The following is a 20,231-nucleotide window of genomic DNA, read 5'->3' on the forward strand; positions in this document are numbered from 1 at the left end:
ACCTCCTTCATGCCGCTAAATCATGCATCCCTCTTACCTGGAAAGACTCCTAGCCGCCCACCATTGGTCTTTGGCTTAATAAGATTGAAGAGCTGAATCATATAGATGACCTGGTTCCTTCCACACAGCGAGAGGTGTACACCAAAACCTGGGCTTTGTGGAACATGTTTTCCTACACTGAGGAGGGTAAGGCCATCTTTGAGGCAGGCTCCACTGATTGAGGGTGCTGGTGGTGCCCTCCTTCCAGTCATCCCAGCTCCCCCCCCTTTTTTTTTCTTCTTGCCCCCTTTCCTTTCTATATCTACACTTTAACCATTTCCTCTTTTCTCCCTTTTACTATAAAATTCTAAAATCCGGGTGGTTCTCCTCTGTGCTTTGCATATGCACCTTCTCTGCCATCATTTGCTTCATACCTCCTTTATTAAATTGGATCCATTTCTGGTTTTCATTTGGTTTTGTATTATTACAGAAAGTCTACCAAATCTACATGTGTTTTGGACTTCAAATTACTATTTTGTACTGTAGTCTTATCTATTGGATGTTAATGGTTGTATCCTGTACTATGGTATATCTCTAATCTTATATTGTTTTCTGAAAGTCTTGGAAGTTGTCTTTTTGTTAAATAAAGAATTTGTATAAAGAAAAAACTAAGGCCCAAAAAGCCCTCCTGATAAGATAGACAGCACTATCTACATGACATTCAGTGAGGGTTCACGTTAAGAGACTTGCCAGTGACTACAAACCCTACACTAATCTATCCCTATGCAGTTTGTCATCAGCACTTTCTATGCTTTCGCTATCACACATAAAGCACTGTGTCTATATAAAAAAAAGGAGAGAAGAGGCAGGCGGGACTTTTAAGGTACCAAGGAAAACAATCAATTTGAAAAAATATAAATTTTATTTAAACAATTCTTTAAAATCGCAGTAAACATTTACAAGAATCACGTATTATCTCTTTGGACATATAAAACCACTTCTTACTCTACATGTTTCGCTCAGAGGAGCTTCTTCAGGAGTTTTTTGAGACGTGTCGCATGAAGTATTATATACTATAAGAAAAGCAACAATTGTAAAAGAATATGCTAAAAATTACCATGAATAAAATTGCATGGCACGTCAATAAGACATACCTATATATATTTTATAGAGAGATAATCATACATTTTAGAGAGTACATTTTATACAGAATAATGATGAACTGAAAAAGAAATGCCTACCGGATGCTCGTATTCATAAAATACTAATTTAAGATGCATAGACTAAAGCCAGGATTTACAAAAATGGGAAGACCTTTTGTAACCAAAGAGAGAATAAATTAAAACTTATTCATATAATTTAATTTCAAATTAAATAATCCTATAGAGTGTATATTAGTAAGTAAGGTAAAACATTCACCTCAATTCTAAATGAAAAGGAGGTAAATGTTTTGCCTTACTTACTAATATACACTCTATAGGATTATTTAATTCAAAATTAAATTATATGAATACGTTTTAATTTATCCTCTCTCTTTGGTTACAAAAGGTCTTCCCATTTTTGTAAATCCTGGCTTCAGTCTATGCATCTTAAATTAGTGTTTTATGAATACGAGCATCCGGTAGGCATTCCTTTTCAGTTCATCATTATTCTGTATAAAATGTACGATTATCTCTCTATAAAATATATATAGGTATGTCTTATTGACATGCCATGTGATTTTGTTCATGGCAATTTTTAGCATATTCATTTACAATTGTTGCTTTTCTTATAGTATATAATACTTCATGCGACACTTCTCAAAAAACTCCTGAAGAAGCTCCTCTGAGCGAAACATGTAGAGTAAGAAGTGGTTGTATATGTCCAAAGAAATAATACGTGATTCTTGTAAATGTTTACCGCGATTTTAAAGAATTGTTTAAATAAAATTTATATTTTTCAAATTGATTGTTTTCCTTAGTACCTTAAAAGTCCCGCCTGCCCCTTCTCTCCTTTTTTTTTTTACCAAATGGGATGTGGTACTGTATTTTGATCTCTTGTTACCCAGTTCCTTAATATGCACTGTGTCTATATGACTCTATATAAAGCCCCCTTATTGCCCCTTGTAAGGCCACTTGTTCACATTCTAAAGCTAAACAGTGCATTATGGTTTCAAAGCTAAAATAATTCTCTAGGACCACAAATTTCAAACTCGTTGCTGCAAATGCATGGTAGAAACAAAGCTGAGCCTCATCCCTAACCATCTCCTGTATGCAACAAAGAACCTTTTAGTATATTATTTATTGGTTCAACCCCCAATACGACACCTCTGCCCTTTTTAGGAGACACATTTAACATGCAGCACACAAAAACAAACATGTAACTTTAATGTAAACATTTAACATGCAGCATTACACACATGAACAAACATGTAACTTTAATGGAGACATTTAACATGCAGCATTACACACATGAACAAACATGTAGATTAACAGTTAATGATGTAGTAGCATGCAATGGGAAAAAAATTAACACAAATGTTATCAAATGCAGGTTTTTCCCAAATAGTCCAAAAATGATTAAATCACACCATGTACATGTGGTGGTATTATAAATAAACAATAAAACTCAAAGAAAGAAATGAATTAGGTGTAATGAAGAGACAGCAGACACATGGTAATTGCATGCAAAAAAGTTCATACAAGTAATTGCAAACATAAAATTATTATGCAACATACATATGACTCTTGTACACAAATCTTAATACTGATAGTATTTACATCACACAAGTATAATATTGGCACAGTAAAGTAAATGCACATATGATAGCACTAAATTAAAATGATAAATAATTCAAAAGTCTTAAACCTATAATTATTTATATTAGCCTTGTAGCCATTTGGAGCATTCTGCTTCTTTGTGCAGTCTTCCTCCAAACTAAGTTCTCTTCCTCTTCATTATTGACTTGCAGACAGGCTTGCCCTTATAGACACCGGAGAATCTTTACATAATTAAAGATTATCCCCTTTGCACTGACCATACGCAAATTTGCGTTCATGGCTTGAAGGGGTTAAACCGGGGTGATGCCTGCAACCGTTTGTAAGAGCCAGTGGTTGGCTTTTTAGTGATAACATCCGATGCGGCTAAAAGCCGCTCAAGTGTTATCCTAAAGTAGCGAGAGGGGACGTTCCACCCCACCCTCCCCTTCTGCCGCTCTTCCCGGGCCTCCCGTCCCACCGGGAGAACCGAGCCACCAGCCAGCGCATCCACCACCTACGCTGAGCCATATCCGGCTTTGTTCGGGTCTCTGATGTAAAATCCTGAAAGTGACGTCATAACGTCACTTCAGGTTTACTTGGTTGCCAATGGCGCGGATTTTTTAAAAATGACAGTATTCAGAATCGCTGATTTTGCCGATCTGAATACTTTTAAGTGCAAAGGAGGGATTTGGGGTCACTCCATAAAGAGTACCTGTCACCACCTATTACTGTCACAAGGGATGTTTACATTTCTTGTGACAGCAATACAAGTGATCAGATTTTTTTTTTTTTTTTTAAGCGACAATGTAAAAAAAAAAAAGAAAAAAAAATGTTTAAAGTGCCCCGTCTCCGCATGCTCGTCCAGCAAAGAAAAACGCATACGTAAGTCACGCCCGCAAGTGTAAACGGTGTTCAAATCACACATGTGAGGTATCGGCGCGATTGTCAGGGTGAGAGCAATAATTCTAGCAAAAGACCAACTCCATAACTCTCACCTGGTAACCGTTATTTTTTTAAAGCGTCGCTTATGGAGATTTTTAGGTACCGTAATTTGTCGCCATTCCACGAGTGTGCGCAATTTCAAAACATGACATGTTAGGTATCTATTTACTCGGCATAACATCATCTTACACATTATACAAAAAAAATTGGGCTAACTTTACCATTTTTTTTTTTTTTTTTAATTCATGAAAATTTCTTTTTTCTCAAAAAATTGCATTTGAAGGACCGCTGCGCAAATACCGTGTGACATTAAATATTGCAACAATCACCATTTTATTCTCTAGGGTCTCTGCTAAATATATAAATATATATATATATATATATATATATATATATATATATAATGTTTGGGGGTTCCAAGTAATTTTCTAGCAAAAAATATGGATTTTAACTTGTAAGCAACAAATAGGTTTAGGCATGAAAGGGTTATGTAAAGCAGCACTGTTTATTATGTTAAAAAAAGTAGGTTGAAGCTAATGACCAGAAAAAAGTTAATCCCCCCCCCCTTATTCTTAAGATTTCTTAAGATTCTCGCCTTGTTTTTTTCCAAAGAAACATCTATAACTACATCGTAATTATTCCAGATTATTACATGGCAGTCCTGATATAAAAAAAACAGCCACAGAAGGTTATCACTCCTGCAATGAAGTCTCTACTCCTATTTCCGCCTACTTTCCTATAGTACCAGTGATCGCAAAAGAGCAACACGAAAAATGGAAATAGTACTACTCTAAGTACTATTCCAAAGCCCCTTGCACACAGGCCGCCTAGCCCCTGTGCATGTAATCCGGGCATTTTAGTGCGCCTGGAAGGCACAAGGCAGAGTTTAGCCTCGGACCGATGCTGCATCCACCTAGGTAAGTATAATGGAGGAAAAAAACCCAAACCCATACTTCTCTTTTAACCGGTTCAATACCGGGCCTTTTCACCCCCTTCCTTCCCAGACCAATTTTTAGTTTTCAGCGCTGTCGCACTTTAAACGACAATTGCGCGGTCGTGCGACGTTGTACCCAAACAAAATTGACGTTCTTTTTTCCCCACAAATAGAGCTTTTGGTGGTATTTGATCACCTCTGCGGTTTTTATTTTTTGCGCTATAAACAAAAGAAGAGCGACAATTTTGAAAAAAACACAATATTTTTTACTTTTCGCTATAATAAATATCCCAATTTAAAAAAAAAAAAAAAAAAAAAATTTTTTCCTCAGTTTCGGCCGATACGTATTCTTCTACATATTTTTGGTAAAAAAAAATCGCAATAAGCGTATATTGATTGGTTTGCGCAAAAGTTATAGCGTCTATAAAATACGGGATAGATTTATGGCATTTTTTTAAAAAAAATTATTTATTTATTTTTTTTACTAATAATAGCGGCGATCGCGATTTTTTTTCGTGACTGCGACATTATGGCGGACACATCGGACACTTTTGACACATTTTTGGGACCATTCACATTTATACAGCGATCAATGCTATAAAATTGCATTGATTACTGTGTAAATGTGACAGTCAGTGAAGGGGTTAACCACTAGGGTGACACAAGGGGTTAAATGTGTTTCCTAGGGAATGATTCTAACTGTAGGGGGCGGGGACGTACAAGGGGAGGAGACCGATCAGTGTTCCGCTGTTCTGGGAACACAGATCGCTCTCCTCTGAGCTGACAGGATGTGGATCTGTGTGTTTACACACACAGATCCACGGTCCGGCCCGGTTAACGGGCAATCGCGGGTGCCCGGCGGACATCGCGGCCGCCGGGCACACGCACCGGGTCCCGAGCAACGCGGCGGGCGCGCGCCCCCTAGGCGGCTGGGAATCCCAGGACATCATATGACGTCCACCCAGGATGGGAGATCCCATCTGTGGACGTCATTTGACTATAGGCGGGTAGGGAAGTGGTTAATGGTGTATGCATGTATTAACCGCTTGCCAAACGCCCTAGAGCACATTTTCTGCTACAGGGTGGTTGCACAGTGCAGGATCTTGTATATATATACGTGAACCTGCACTTCCAGGTTTCGGGCGCATGTGCGTGCCGCCGGCGGCTCGCTTCCCACTGTGAATCTACACAGCGGTAGCTGATCAGTGGTTCCGCGATGTCTGCCAGCAGCCGCTGATCATTCTGTACACGGGCAGAACGGTAGTCTCCTATGTAAACAAGGCAGATTGGCGTTCTGTCAGTACAGAAGTCATGGGTCCTGTGATTTCTGTAAAGCAGAAACACTGATCCATGCCTTCCACTAGTAAAAGCACCTCCCCCACTACACTGAATCACCAGCTAGGCACATACTTAACCCTTTGATCGCCCCTGATGTTAACCCCTTCCCAGCCAGTGTCATTAGTACAGTGACAGTGCATATTGCGCAAAAAATAAAAACAGCAGAGTGATCAAATACCACCAAAAGAAAGCTCTATTTGTGGGGAAAAAAAAGGACATCAATTTTTATTTGGGAACAGCGTCGCATGACTGCGCAATTGTCAGTTAAAGTAAAGCAGTGCCGTATCGCAAAAAAATGGCCTGGTCATGAAAGGGGGGTAAATCTTCCGGAGGTCAAGTGGTTAACTGCTTAACTACTCATGGCCTACATGCACAGTTGAACACTTTCCACCATGAAGACTTTTAATACTTACAGTACTTATCTGTGATAATAACAAAACCAATAAATATGTGGAGAACCCTATCCAAAGTGCCAAAGAACGTCTATATTTATGCAGCCCATAAAAGTGTTTGTTCATATTATCCCTTTGGAGATAAATAAAGCTAACTTATCAAAACCTGTTCAAATGAGATAGGGGTTGGCTATTCCTATGCGTAAAAACTGTGTGTAACTATGTATCCCCCGTAGTGGTTGGTCACACTCAGCTCAACTTGCTCTGTAAAGTTGAAAGACATTCACTACTCATTCAAGTAGCTTCCTCGGATCTAATGATTGTTAAGAACATACCCCAGCCACACTGGTAATTCAATCACCTTAAAGTGGAAGTAAACCCTCCTATCGTTTTTAGCCAAGGAAGCTGCCATCTTGGCCTCTGTTTAATCTACAACTGCCATGATGCTCCACATGTGATCAGTTATGACACCAGCCATTGGATGGTTTGACAGTCTGGTTGAGAGTACAACCAATGGGAGGGTTACATTCCTGGCACGTGCCGGAAATGTACCTTATTTGAAACGGTTAAATGGATGGGTTGACTTCCGCTTTATTAATTATGGCTACTAAATCGAAGACATAAACATAATGTACCATCGTCCTATCAACTAGAAAATTGAGGCAGAAGCAACTATGGACTCTCATGGTACGGCAAAGACTCACATAAACATAAATTGGTTAAAAAAAATTACGTTCTACTTCATAATATCTTATCTGATCGCTGGATTTTGAACTGGTCCATCTCTATGGCAGAATTGGGTTGGCTCCTGTATCTATGTTCTAATCCATGCTATCTTTGTTATGTACATGTGTGTTGTTTGTCCTTGAAGTGTAACTATATACTGTCAATTCTTTGTAGAGATAGCTACATATATTATCTTCTGAAGCATACTCCTTAAAAAGCGGTCACACCACGAAACATGTCGAAGTTGATCTGACATCGGACGAGATCCATGGTCCCTTGGTAGATGGATACACTTCCAACTGTCTAGTTCCTCTTCAGAGATCTAATACTGTGTATTTTATACTCTCTCTTCATAGGACCTTTTAAAATGATGTTGTTGTCTTAATAAATTTATACTTTTTTAACCAATGTTTATGTGAGTCTTTGCCGTACCATGAGAGTCCATAGTTGCCTCAAAACTTCTGCCTCAATTTTCTTTTTTTTTACTTCTGCTTTAATCTAGTTGTCAAGTGTTAGGGCTCATGTTGATTTTCCAAGAACGAGATGGAAAGTGTGAAAGTCTCTCAAACCATCTGTTCAAATTACAAAATCCCACCTCAATGGTGCCACAAAGTCTATGATAAGTGTAAATTCTCTGTGTTACATAACTGAGGTTGTGAATCCTTGGGGTAGTGATTTTAAATGGCATAAAATGTGGGTGATAAATGGTGTTGAAGGTCCCCATCTCTGTTTAGGGATGGTTGCTTTCTCCTGTGCCTTGCCTTTGGTGGTACATATTGTACTCCATTACCAATGCAAAGTGGAAAACGATCTGAACTGGAACCCATGAGAAAGAATTGACTAGTATTTACCAAGGAAAAAAATCCTACATTTTTTAAATTGTGGATATAGAGCCTGTACCAGAACTGAAGAAGCCAGAGTTTTGTTTTTTTTTTTAATTAGACTTATTTGGCACGAAGAGTTATTTCTTTACAGGTTCTCCTAACCTGCTCCCGGGCTTCTTGCAGTTGTTTCAGCGCCTCTTCCAAACGCAGGACATCCTCCTTTAGCTGTTTTTCTCTGCGCTGAGCGTTCTGCAGATCCCTCCTCGCCTCTTCCAGTTCTGCATCCCGCCTCTGTGCTGCCATGTCACGTTGCAAGTCTAGACTACGAGGAGCCTGCCAGTTCACAGCATGTTCTAGAACTGAGGAGATAACATAATTAAATTGCATATCGGGGCAAAATTTTTAAAAAAGCATGCAATACATCTCGGCAATAGATGCATAGACCTACGTTTTATCCCTTTAAAGACCCTGTAAGTAGAGAAAAATACCTGATCTGGTAGAAATGCCCTCAGCTTCTAGGTCCCGTTGTGGGCTGAAAACACTTTGCATTTTTTGTGGACTAAGGCCGGCCATAGATGGAGCGAATTTCCCCCATCAACCCCCTGTAAGTGTTGATGGGGGCATTCTTACTGTGAAGCCATTGTGTTCTCCCGGCGGGGGGAATGTGTGTGTGCGCTGTAATGTATGGTCTTATAGCGTCATCTTTAATGTAATGCATTTTTAGAGTGTGCCCCCCCATGTCTTTGTTTGTTGGGCGAGGGAATCCATCCCTGCTTGGAGAACACAGTGAGTATTGCTAGCGGCTATAACAACCAGCAATAATCGCATGTAAAATTGGACACGCTGGTTGTACCCAAGTTGATTGATCAATCAACATGGGTACATTCAGCCTGCCCATACACGGTTTGAATCTCAGCCAGTTCAGCGGGAACCGGATGAGATTCGAACTGTCTATGGCCAGCTTAAGGGTTGCCTATTTTTCTCTTCCTAAACTGCTCAGGCTCTCCCATCTCCAACATAAAAGCTAATGATTCTGTAGTTCCAAGATAAGAATCTGGGGGGCCAATAGCTTCTTGAGATAACAGGAAGTGCACACTTGATACAGGACAGCTCTTCATTTACGAAATTATCAACGGTATTTTTTGCACTGATATAACAAAAACTTCCAATGGTATATATCAAACCAGAAGGGAGGAAATAAGAGAAATTGTTAGGCTTGGTATGCATTTTAAGGGTCAATACACATTTGATTTGTCAATATCATATCATAAAACTGAAAGGATGAATCAAAATAAAGCATTTTTAATAGTCTAAGATTAAAAAAAAATGACACTGCAACTACAGTACTGCCTTCTGCCCAAAGAAACATCTGCATGTGATAGCTGTACACCTAGAACAAGGGTCTCCAAACTTTTCTAACAAAGGGACAGTTTACTGTCCTTCAGACTTTAGGGGGGCCAGATTGTGCCCGGGGGGGGGGTCAAAAATGAAAATGTCTCGGGCCCAGCATCAGTGGGAATAAACATAGCTTCAGGGTTGGTGGTCAACAGGAGGAGGAGTAGTGGTATCCTCACTGGTATCAGTGGGAAGAATAGTATTCTATAATTGGTACTGGTGGGAGGAATAGTGCCCCATCATTAGTATTAGGGGGAGGAATGGTGCCCCATCATTGGTATTAGTGGGAGGAATAGTGCCCCATCATTAGTATTAGTGGGAGGAATAAGGCCCCATCATTAGTATTAGTGGGAGCAATGGTGCCCCATCATTGGTATTAGTGGGAGGAATAGTGCCCTATCATTTTTATTAGTGGGAGGAATAGTGCCCCATCATTGGTATTAGTGGGAGGAATAGTGCCCCCTCATTGTTAATAATGGAAAATGCAGTGCCCAATTGTTGGTGTCAGTGAGAGGAATAGTGCTTCAAGGGCCGGGTAAAGGCTTACAGAGGGCCACAGTTTGGAGACCCCTGACCTAGAGGCACCATCACTTTCAGGGTGAATGGGGATCACTGTATGATAAAGGAAACTTTTAATGAAGAATCATATAGACGCCATTGCCAAGCTCTTCCTCTAAAAAAATATATAGTTCCTTGGTAATCATTTTATTAGTTTAGTTGCAACAAATGACTGATGGAAAGATCATATTGATATGTGTGTGACCATCAAAAGACGTGTAAAACATAATCAGGTTTCAATGTACTAATAAAACAAAGATAATTAATACAAAAATGTAGTTGAAAAGTAGATACATGACACTTGTAAATTTATCAGATTATTCTGTAGTGGAAAAGCCTTGCATGGATACACAATCAATGTTAATATCTTATTGACAGTAAACAGATCATGGCAACTTAACTACATTTTCTATATAAATCTTAAAGGAAACCTCTACTGGAAAAATATGCAGGCAACTCTGCTAAGCACCCAAAAATGCTAGTTGTCTGATCAACTGACACGGTAAAAAGGATTTTAATTTTATGAAAATGGCAGGCATCATGGAATCACATCTTTAAATGTGTGTGTAATGATATGCATAATTGAATATAATTGGATATATGCATAGCTAGATATAAAACAATATTAAAAGATCAGTGGAATATTCAATTCAGAGTTGGATCTCCCTCCTAGAAGAGACCACCTTATTCAAAATGGACACTGATCTTGGTTCTTGGCAAGTCTCTTTGTGCCTTATGTATCTACATATTACTAAAAATCAGAGTTATTTCCCCAACAGCACCAATCAGATTCAAATCTTTGCAGCATGTCTGATACTGATTGGTGGCTAAGATTTTAACTCCAGTTTTTAGAAACAACATGTTGATACATAAAACTCTTTCTCTTTATTGTATACCTTAACAAGATTTCTATGACATTTGAGATTCCTCCAAAATCCAGTTACTCACCATGTGACATGTCTGGTCCATGGTGTAGGGACAGGTATTGCATGTTTGGATTGGTGAGGGCAGATCCAGGGAATGGGTGTGGCTCAGTGCACATCTGTAACTGCTGCTCCAAAGACTGGATGTGGGCTACGTGGGTCAGAACCAGGCCCTTCTGTAAGATATAGTTACAGATCAGTATATTCAACATTACCTTTACCTTACATTTCCTCTCCTTTTCTATATTTCATATACCATCATAAAAAGATTATCTCTTGCTACCTGTGTCAGCATTGTCCTCTGATACTCCAAGGAGGCTGGTGGAGTGAGATTGAGTGTTCACCTTAAAGCAGACCATGCACTAAAAAGCATCAGGCCTCCAACCTGCATCTCAAATTGCTGCATGACAGTTATAAAAAAAACACACCTGAGGAAAAAAGTTAAAAAAAACATACTTACCTTATGTAGCACCCTCTACTTTAGGTAGAAGTAGGATTTTTGTGAGTACAGGTAAATTTAATCAGGCCTGGCTGTAAGCTAGGCCTGTTTGTTTTTATCTGTGTGGGCTGAGCGTGGCCTAGAGCATCAGCAAGTGACTCAAAGATAACATCATCTTTCTGTTACCTCCCTCTTTCTTCTAGAAGATTCTAGAAGAGAGGAGGGAAAGAGAGGTGAAGCTGTCTGAAGGTGTCTCAGGGAGCCCTGACCAATCCCCAACCAGGATTGGCAGGGGGTAGGCCTCCTTGAAACCCCGAGGGTCAGCCCTGCTGGGGAGAAGTTGTCGGGTGGAAGCAGCTGGAGATGGAGCACTAGGTTGTCGGGACCTTTGAGGCACTCCCCAGTCTGGGGGGGGTGACATTGGGCCTGAGGGGTTTGGGTGCAAGTCAGAGCCTTGCTGAGAAACAAAGAAGGATCTGGACAGGAGGCACAGAGAGGAACTGAGAAAGACAACGGGAGCCAGTGTTGCCGGGCAAGTCTCCAGGGGGGATCCACTGGAGTGCAGCCAGGAGGGCTGGTGAGTGACAGGCACAGTTGGGAAAGTTGGGGAGGCATGCTGGAGCGGACTGGGAGAGTGCAGTCCGAGATGGATGTAGAGCCAGCAGGAGAGACTGTGATGTCATGGGCAGTAAAGTCAGGCAGCTGCAGTCAGGAGGGCTGGCAGGGCCTGGAGAGGACTGACTGGGAGCAGTAGTCCACCATAGGACAGCTAGCACTAAAGGATTTTTCTTCCACTATCTTGTTGCTACACTAAAGGGGTCCGCGGTCTCTGCCTGCAAATGGCAGTTGCTAAGGCCTAACAGAGTCAGAGTTAAGCCTACCATGTGCTAGCTGTACCAGGAACCAAGTATTGTACAGGAGAGAGGGAATCAGTCTACAAATAAGCGTTGTCCTGGAGGAGACTGGAGCTCTAGAAGTGTAAATAGAGGTTCCAACTGTTCATCTTATTGATTCCATTATTGACTCTGGGCATTCTATAATTTACCTTACCCTATCCGAGTTCGAAATCCCCCAATAAAAATACAAGACAAACATATGGACTGTTTATTGTCTCTAAGGTGAATGGGAAGTGAATGCCGGGCTGGACAGGGTTACAGGTGAACCACAATATCCAGCAACCCCTACAGGGGGTACCGCTACACTTAGAACCAGCTTCTGAACACAGAAATGTCTCGATACTTCCAACAAGATCCTGAAAATACTGTTAATCTCATGAGAAGCCTTTCCTATACTGTACATCTGCTAGAGTGAGATCCTCAGTGTTCATATGCACCCGTCAAAATTTGTAAATGAAAGTGGTTGTAAATTCTTACATATACTAAGTGAAGCGAATTGGCTGGGTGAAACACAGAGCTAATGCAAATCCTCCTTCATAAGTTGAACCTCATTCAAGGTGGAATAGTGTATAGACACACAAATAATACTGTGACTCCAGAAAAGGAGAAAAGGCAAATAAAAAGTCCAAAACTAGGAGGGCTGCAAGAGGTTAATCAGGATGAAAAGTCCCACATGCCATGATGGAAACTGGTACCCACAGGATAGGTATGGTGTCACCAACTAAACTCATGCTGTGCTTACCGTGTGACCCCCTAGATAAGAGTGGTCTGAATGCGCTTCATTTACAATAACAGAGCCAGCATCGCAAGCTGTAAGGCACTCCTCCCCAATCTCCAGATGGCAAAGCAATATGGTATACTGAAGCCTCAGTAACAGATACAGGCTCACTCACCAGACAGCCGATGCCGAGCTCCATCTATAAGTCTATAGTACTCTATTTAACAGCAGCGCCTGCACCCTCCTGTGAGACAGCAGGTAGGATCAGCCGTACATATCCTGATCGGCTGCCCGGTGAGTGAGTCACTTCTGACAATTTTTCCTGACACCAAAAGAAAAAAGGGACTTCCAGCTGATTGACAGCCTCAGCTCTGTTCCTGTGTGCTGTGTGAATGGGGGGGGGGGGGGGGGGTGTCCCTTCCCTCCAATCATTTCTCAGAGCTTTCCTCATTGAGCTCTGCAGAGTGTAACTTCATCTCTCCGCCCCCTTTTTTTTTGACAGATCAAAATGAACGACGCTTGAGAGGGGACATGGTAGCAATTTATGAATACCTCAATGGTGATCCCAACATAGGAAAGAAACTATTCAGTCTCAGGAAGGACTCAGGGGCACACAATGAGAATGGAGGAGAAGCGGTTCAACCTTAAACTGCGCAGGGGGTTTTTCACTGTCAGGACAATAAGGATGTGGAACTCTCTACCACAATTGGTGGTGGCTGCGGGGAGTATTGATAGTATAAAGAGACTTTTGGACATGCATCTTAAAGAACACAACATACAGGGATATGGGAAATAATTGTAGACACTGACACACACACACCTACACAGGTTGAACTGGATGGACTATTGTCTTTTTCAACCTTACCTACTATGTAACTATATAACTATGTAAGAACATTTGCTGGATGGGGGTTGCTGAGGGAGGGGGATATTTTCCTAGGGGAGGAAAGATTTTGCTGGGGGACGGAAGTGGATTTTCATCAGAGAGAGGGCAGGCAGCCAGGCGCGACAGGGAATGAGGGATGAGATGAGGAATGCTTGGCCAATAATATCACAATTGCATGTTTCTTGTCAGAGTATTGTCATGATTGCATATTTGTTGATGGAGTATTGTCACGATTGCATGTTTGTTGTCGGAGTATTATCACGATTGCTTGTTTGTTTTTCGCATACTGTCAATATTGCCCATTTATTGTCCAAATATTTCCATGCCTGTTTGTTACCCACATATTTCCGCGATTACCCATTTTTGGCTCACATATAGTCACAATTGCATATTTGTTACCCCCCATATTGTCACCTTTGCCCAATTTCTACACCATACTGCAGCTATTCTCTGTCTGTATTGTAAATGTTGCTGCCTGCATATTGTAACAATAGACTGTTTATTGCCTGCATATTGTATACAATTTCCCATTTGGGGCCCATGTATTGTCAGGATTGCCATTTATCGCCTATGAATTTTCAATTCACTGTTCTTTAGAGCACCATGTTACTATAATTTAGTCCCCGGTAGACCTGCAACTATCAAAGCACACAGCTATTATCCTCATGTCTGGCCATGGCACACAGTCGTGCACCACTAATAAGCGCTTACATTTTATTTAGCTTGCTGTTACTATCCTGATGTTCCGCCATGGCAAAAATGTTAACCAACATGATTATATACACACAACATTCACAACATTCAGATAATGTATTAACAATTTTATGATAACCACTTACAAACATACTGTTTATAATAATTTCTCTGTAACAATAGACTTTTCATTGTGTGAGTTGATATGAAGCGGTCAAGAAATCAATGTTGGAGACCTTAATACTATACAAACCGCATGAAAAGTCGCACCGGTGTGAACAGGGGCTTACTGAGAGACTTTACTGAGAGAGAGGCGCTGTTTATGAGAATAAGCGCAAATAACTGTTTGTTTTCTGAACTGTTTAAATAAATTGGAGATTCTCAGCTAATCTCTCTGTAGAGACTATACCATGCAGACACGTTATCCTGGCTGAGTCACAGGACATTGCTGTGAAGAGTTTGTGCCGTTTCATAATCGGTTTAGTATTATTCTGCAGTGTATGCATGCTCTTTGCCACTATACATAGTTACATAGTTAGTCAGGTTGAAAAAAGACACAAGTCCATCCAGTCCAACCACAAAAAAAAAAAAAAAAAAAACGTACAATCCAATATACCCAATACTATACCCACAGTTGATCCAGAGGAAGGCAAAAAACCCCAGCAGAGCATGCTCCAATTTGCTACAGCAGGGGAAAAAATTCCTTCCTGATCCCAGAGAGGCAATCGGATTTTCCCTGGATCAACTTTACCTATAAATGTCAGTACCCAGTTATATTATGTACATTTAGGAAAGTATCCAGGCCTTTCTTAAAGCAATCTACTGAGCTGGCCAGAACCACCTCTGGAGGGAGTCTATTCCACATTTTCACAGCTCTTACTGTGAAGAAACCTTTCCGTATTTGGAGATGAAATCTCTTTTCCTCCAGTCGTAAAGAGTGCCCCCTTGTCCTCTGTGTTGACCGTAAAGTGAATAACTCAACACCAAGTTCACTATATGGACCCCTTATATATTTAAACATGTTGATCATATCCCCCCTTATTCTCCTCTTCTCAAGAGTGAACAAATTCAGTTCCTCTAATCTTTCCTCATAGCTGAGCTCCCCCATGCCTCTTATCAGTTTGGTTGCCCTTCTCTGCACTTTCTCCAGTTCCACGATATCCTTTTTGAGAACTGGTGTCCAAAACTGAACTGCATATTCCAGATGAGGTCTTACTAATGATTTGAACAGGGGCAAAATGATATCTCTCTCTCTCTGGAGTCCATACCTCTCTTAATACAAGAAAGAACTTTGCTCGCTTTGGAAACCGCAGCTTGGCATTGCATGCTATTATTGAGCTTATGATCTACCAAAACCCCCAGATCCTTCTCCACTACAGATTCCCCCAGTTGTACTCCCCCTAGCATGTATGATGCATGCATATTCTTAGCCCCCAAGTGCATAACTTTACATTTCTCAACATTAAACCTCATCTGCCACATAGTCGCCCAATTAGACAGTGCATTGAGGTCGGCTTGTAAATTGGAGACATCCTGTAAGGACGTTATTCCACTGCATAGCTTGGTGTCATCTGCAAAGACAGAAATGTTACTTTTGATCCCAGACCCAATATCATTTATAAAGATATTAAAGAGTAAGGGTCCCAGCACTGAACCTTGGGGTACACCACTGATAACCTTAGACCATTCAGAGTAAGAATCATTAACCACTACTCTCTGAATTCTGTCTTTTAGCCAGTTTTCTATCCATTTACAAACTGATATTTCCAAGCCTGTAGACTTTAACTTACACATGAGCCGTGTGTGCGGAACTGTATCAAACGCTTTTGCAAAATCCAAATAAACCACGTCCACAGCCACCCCTCTGTCCAAGGTTTTACTTACCTCTTCATAAAAAGAAATCAGGTTTGTCTGACAACTTCTGTCTTTCATGAACCCATGCTGTCTGTTGCTTAAAATGTTTTTTTCCAGCAAGAACTCGTCTATGTGGTCTTTTATTAAACGCTCCAGTATCTTCCCGACTATAGAAGTTAAACTAACAGGTCTATAGTTACTTGGTAAAGACTTTGATCCCTTTTTAAATATAGGCACCACGTTCGCCCTGCGCCAATCCAGCGGTACTATTCCCGTCATTAATGAGTCCCTAAAAATTAGATACAATGGCTTTGAAATTACAGAGCTCAATTCTTTTAGGATCCGTGGGTGGATGCCATCAGGTCCAGGTGCTTTATCCACCTTTATTCTGTCTAAATATTTCTGGACCATATCCCTTTTGAGCCATTGTGGATCATTGGGGGCTGTGTCAATACCACCCCCATTATGGACATGAACTTCCCCATGCTCTTTTGTATACACAGAGCTGAAGAAAGTATTTAATAAATTAGCCTTCTCCTTGTCCCCAGTCACCCACTCTAGATTATTTTGTAAAGGGCCTACATGCTCAGATCTGACCTTTTTACTATTAATATATTTGAAGAATTTTTTGGGGTTTGTCCTACTATTTTTTGCGATCTGTCGTTCATTTTGAATTTTTGCACCCTTGATTTCCTTTTTACATATTCTGTTAAATTCTTTGTAGCATTTAAATGACACTAGTGTTCCTTCATTTTTATATTTTTTAAAAGCTCTTTTCTTATTGTTTATAGCTTTTCTAACTTTGACCGTGAGCCACATAGGTTTTCTTTTTAGCCTTTTAAACTTATTGCCCATGGGAATATACTTTGCAGTGAGGTCCCAAACAGTCTTTTTGAAGAATTCCCATTTCTGTTCTGTGTTTATCGCTGCCAATATTCCCTCCCAGTCTAGGTCCTCGAGAGCAGCCCTCATCCTTGGAAAATTTGCTCTCTTGAAGTTAAGTGTTTTTATCTTTCCCTTATGTATTTCTTGTTTACAGCTAACATCAAATGAAATCATGTTATGGTCACTGCTACCCAGGTGTTCCTTTATCTGAACATTAGTAATAAGCTCTGCATGGTTTGAGATTACCAGGTCCAACAGAGCTTCATTCCTAGTTGGGGCCTCAATAAACTGGACCATAAAATTGTCCTGTACTAGGTTTATAAATTTTTGCCCTTTAACTGTCCCAGCAGTGCCATTACTCCAGTCAATTTCTGGGTAGTTAAAATCTCCCATTATTATCACTGTCCCAGCCCTTGCAGCCCTTTCCATCTGTGCAAGGAGCTGAGTCTCCACCTCCTCGTTAACATTGGGTGGTCTATAACAAACTCCAATGATTAACTTTGAACTACGCCCATCTATATGCAGTTCCACCCATAATGCTTCAGACTCATCACACTCTCCATCAATCAGGTCCTCTTTCACACTTGCTTTGAGATCACTTCTCACATAGAGACAGACCCCGCCACCTTTCCTTTTTGCATTAATGATTCTATCTTTGCACCTGTAGTATTTGGTAAACTTCAGGTTACAGTTATGCCTCGTACACACGATCAGAAATGCCGCCAGCAAAACTCAGATGAGAGCTTTTTGTCGGAATATGCGACCGTGTGTATGCTCCATTGGTCTTTTCGATGTATGCAAAGTGCACTCAGCAGCGATCGCCACATAGCGATGCTCATCAGCGACCTGTCATTAACCACTTAAGGACCGCCCGCTGCAGTTGTACGTCGGCTGTCTGAAATTGAATACTGTTGTTATGGCAGCCATAACCCCGGTATCCTCTTCAACAGCGGGTGGTCCGCTCTCAGGTAAAAGTGGTCTCCGTGGCAGATTTGGCGCAAGATCACTTTTATCGGCGGCGGGAGAGGGCCTTCCTCCTCCCGCGGTGTTCCGGTCGTCTCCACCACTTAACGGAGCCGTCTGTAGCGGTGGAGACGATCGGGTCCTCTCCTCCCACAGGCTGGATGCTGAGTGAGGGAAAGATGGCCCCCACTCGGTTCCACACCAATGGATAGTGGAAGCGACTTCAAACGTCACTTTTGCCCAATGGTCTTAAAGGGGAATTTTTTTTATTTGCATTTTAGTGTAAATATGAGATCTGAGGTCTTTTTGAGCGCAGATCTCACATTTAAAGGGCCTGTCATGCATTTTTTCTATTACAAGGGATGTTTACACTCCTTGAAATAGGAATAAAATTGACCCAAAATGTATTTTCTTAAAGGACAGTGACAAATTAAAAAGTAAAATAAATAAGAAAAAAAAATTAGAAAATTTAAAGCGCCTTGTCCCGCCGAGCTCCTGTGCAGAAGCAAATGCATATGTAAGTCGCGCCGCATATGAAAACGTTGTTCAAACCACACATGTGAGGTATCCTGGTACCTCACATGTGTGGTTTGAACAACGTTTTCATATGCGGCGCGACTTACATATGCATTTGCTTCTGCACAGGAGCTCGGCGGTAGCCCTAGACCTCCTCTGTAACTCCAAACTGGTAACCTGTAAAAAATTATAAACGTCGCCTATGGAGATTTTTAAGGGTCAAAGTTTGTCGCCATTCCACGAGCGGGCGCAGTTTTGAAGCGTGACATGTTGGGTATCAATTTTCTTCGGCATAACATCATCTTTCACAATATAAAAAAAAATTGGACCAACTTTACTGTAGTCTTATTTTTTGATTCAAAAAAGTGTGTTTTTTCCCCCAAAATTGTGCTTGTAATGCCCCATACACACGGTCGGATTTTCCAACGGAAAATGTATGATAGGACCTTGTTGTCGGAAATTCCGACCATGTGTAGGCTCCATCACACATTTTCCATCGGATTTTCCGGCACACAAAGTTTGAGAGCAGGATATAAAATTTTCCGACAACAAAATCCGTTGTCGGAAATTCCGATCGTGTGTACACAAATCCGATGCACAAAGTGCCACGCATGCTCAGAATAAATAAAAAGATGAAAGCTATTGGCCACTGCCCCGTTTATAGTCCCGACGTACGTGTTTTACGTCACCACGTTCAGAATGATCGGATTTTCCGACAACTTTGTGTGACCGTGTGTATGCAAGACAAGTTTGAGCCAACATCCGTCTGAAAAAATCCTAGGATTTTGTTGTCGGAATGTCCGAACAAAGTCCGACCGTGTGTACGGGGCATTAGACCGCTGCACAAATACGGTGTGACATAAAGTATTGCAACTACCGCCATTTTATTCTCTAGGGTGTCTGAAAAAAATATATATAATGTTTGGGGGTTCATTTTATAGCAAAAAAAATTATTTTAACTTGTAAACACCGGGTCTGAAAAATAGGCCCGGTCCTTTAATAGTTAAAGTGTATGAGCCAGTGGTCCCAGCTAGCCACTCACAGGTGGCAAAAACGGCAGCTGGAATCAGCAGATTCCTGCCGCTGCCATTCGCACGGTGGCTAGTTACCAGCATGTAGCCTAATAGTTAAATTATCCTTTATCTTGAGGTGAATGGCTCTCCATGAGAGTCTCACTGGTGGCACGATAATTAAAGCTTATTTAGTGGGTAGCAGGGTGGGGGAACATATGTGCAATGTGCACAGCAAATAGCTTCTATTCAACATGCCTGATCAGCGTAATGAAGGCATGCATTATGCCTGCCACAGCTTTTTTTCTCTCCACTGTGTCCAAGTAGTTGCTTACTGTATAAGATTACATTTTTCATGTTCTGTAATTGCTTACCATAGAAATTTTTTTCATTTTCTGACTAAGCATTCCTCATTATGGTAAGTCTTCTTTTATTACAAGATGAAATTCAGGAGTGGGAACTTCGCTCCCCCAATTATACTTCTAACACCGGCACAAAAAATGGATGGAGCAGCCCCTGGCAACTAGCTTTATCCTTATGGACTGGTTGATCAGTGGTTTTCAACACTAAATACCATTGCTCTTAGATTTTGGTGTGCACTACTAAGTGGTTCCTTCCAACG

General features: G+C 40.9%; 1 protein-coding gene across 1 annotated transcript in view; it reads right to left on the bottom strand.

Annotated features, from left to right (window-relative positions):
• TBKBP1 (TBK1 binding protein 1) overlaps positions 1–20,231 on the bottom strand; it is a 254,032-nt gene that overhangs the window by 143,093 nt on the left and 90,708 nt on the right. Inside the window, exons 4-5 of the mRNA XM_073608092.1 lie at positions 10,775–10,925; positions 8,036–8,232 (exon numbers count right to left, since the gene is read on the bottom strand). Coding sequence (XP_073464193.1) covers positions 8,036–8,232; positions 10,775–10,925 — 348 coding nt within the window. The remainder of the gene's footprint in view (positions 1–8,035; positions 8,233–10,774; positions 10,926–20,231) is intronic.

Source organism: Aquarana catesbeiana, linkage group LG12 (assembly GCF_042186555.1).
Source record: "Aquarana catesbeiana isolate 2022-GZ linkage group LG12, ASM4218655v1, whole genome shotgun sequence".
Taxonomy (NCBI): domain Eukaryota; kingdom Metazoa; phylum Chordata; class Amphibia; order Anura; family Ranidae; genus Aquarana; species Aquarana catesbeiana.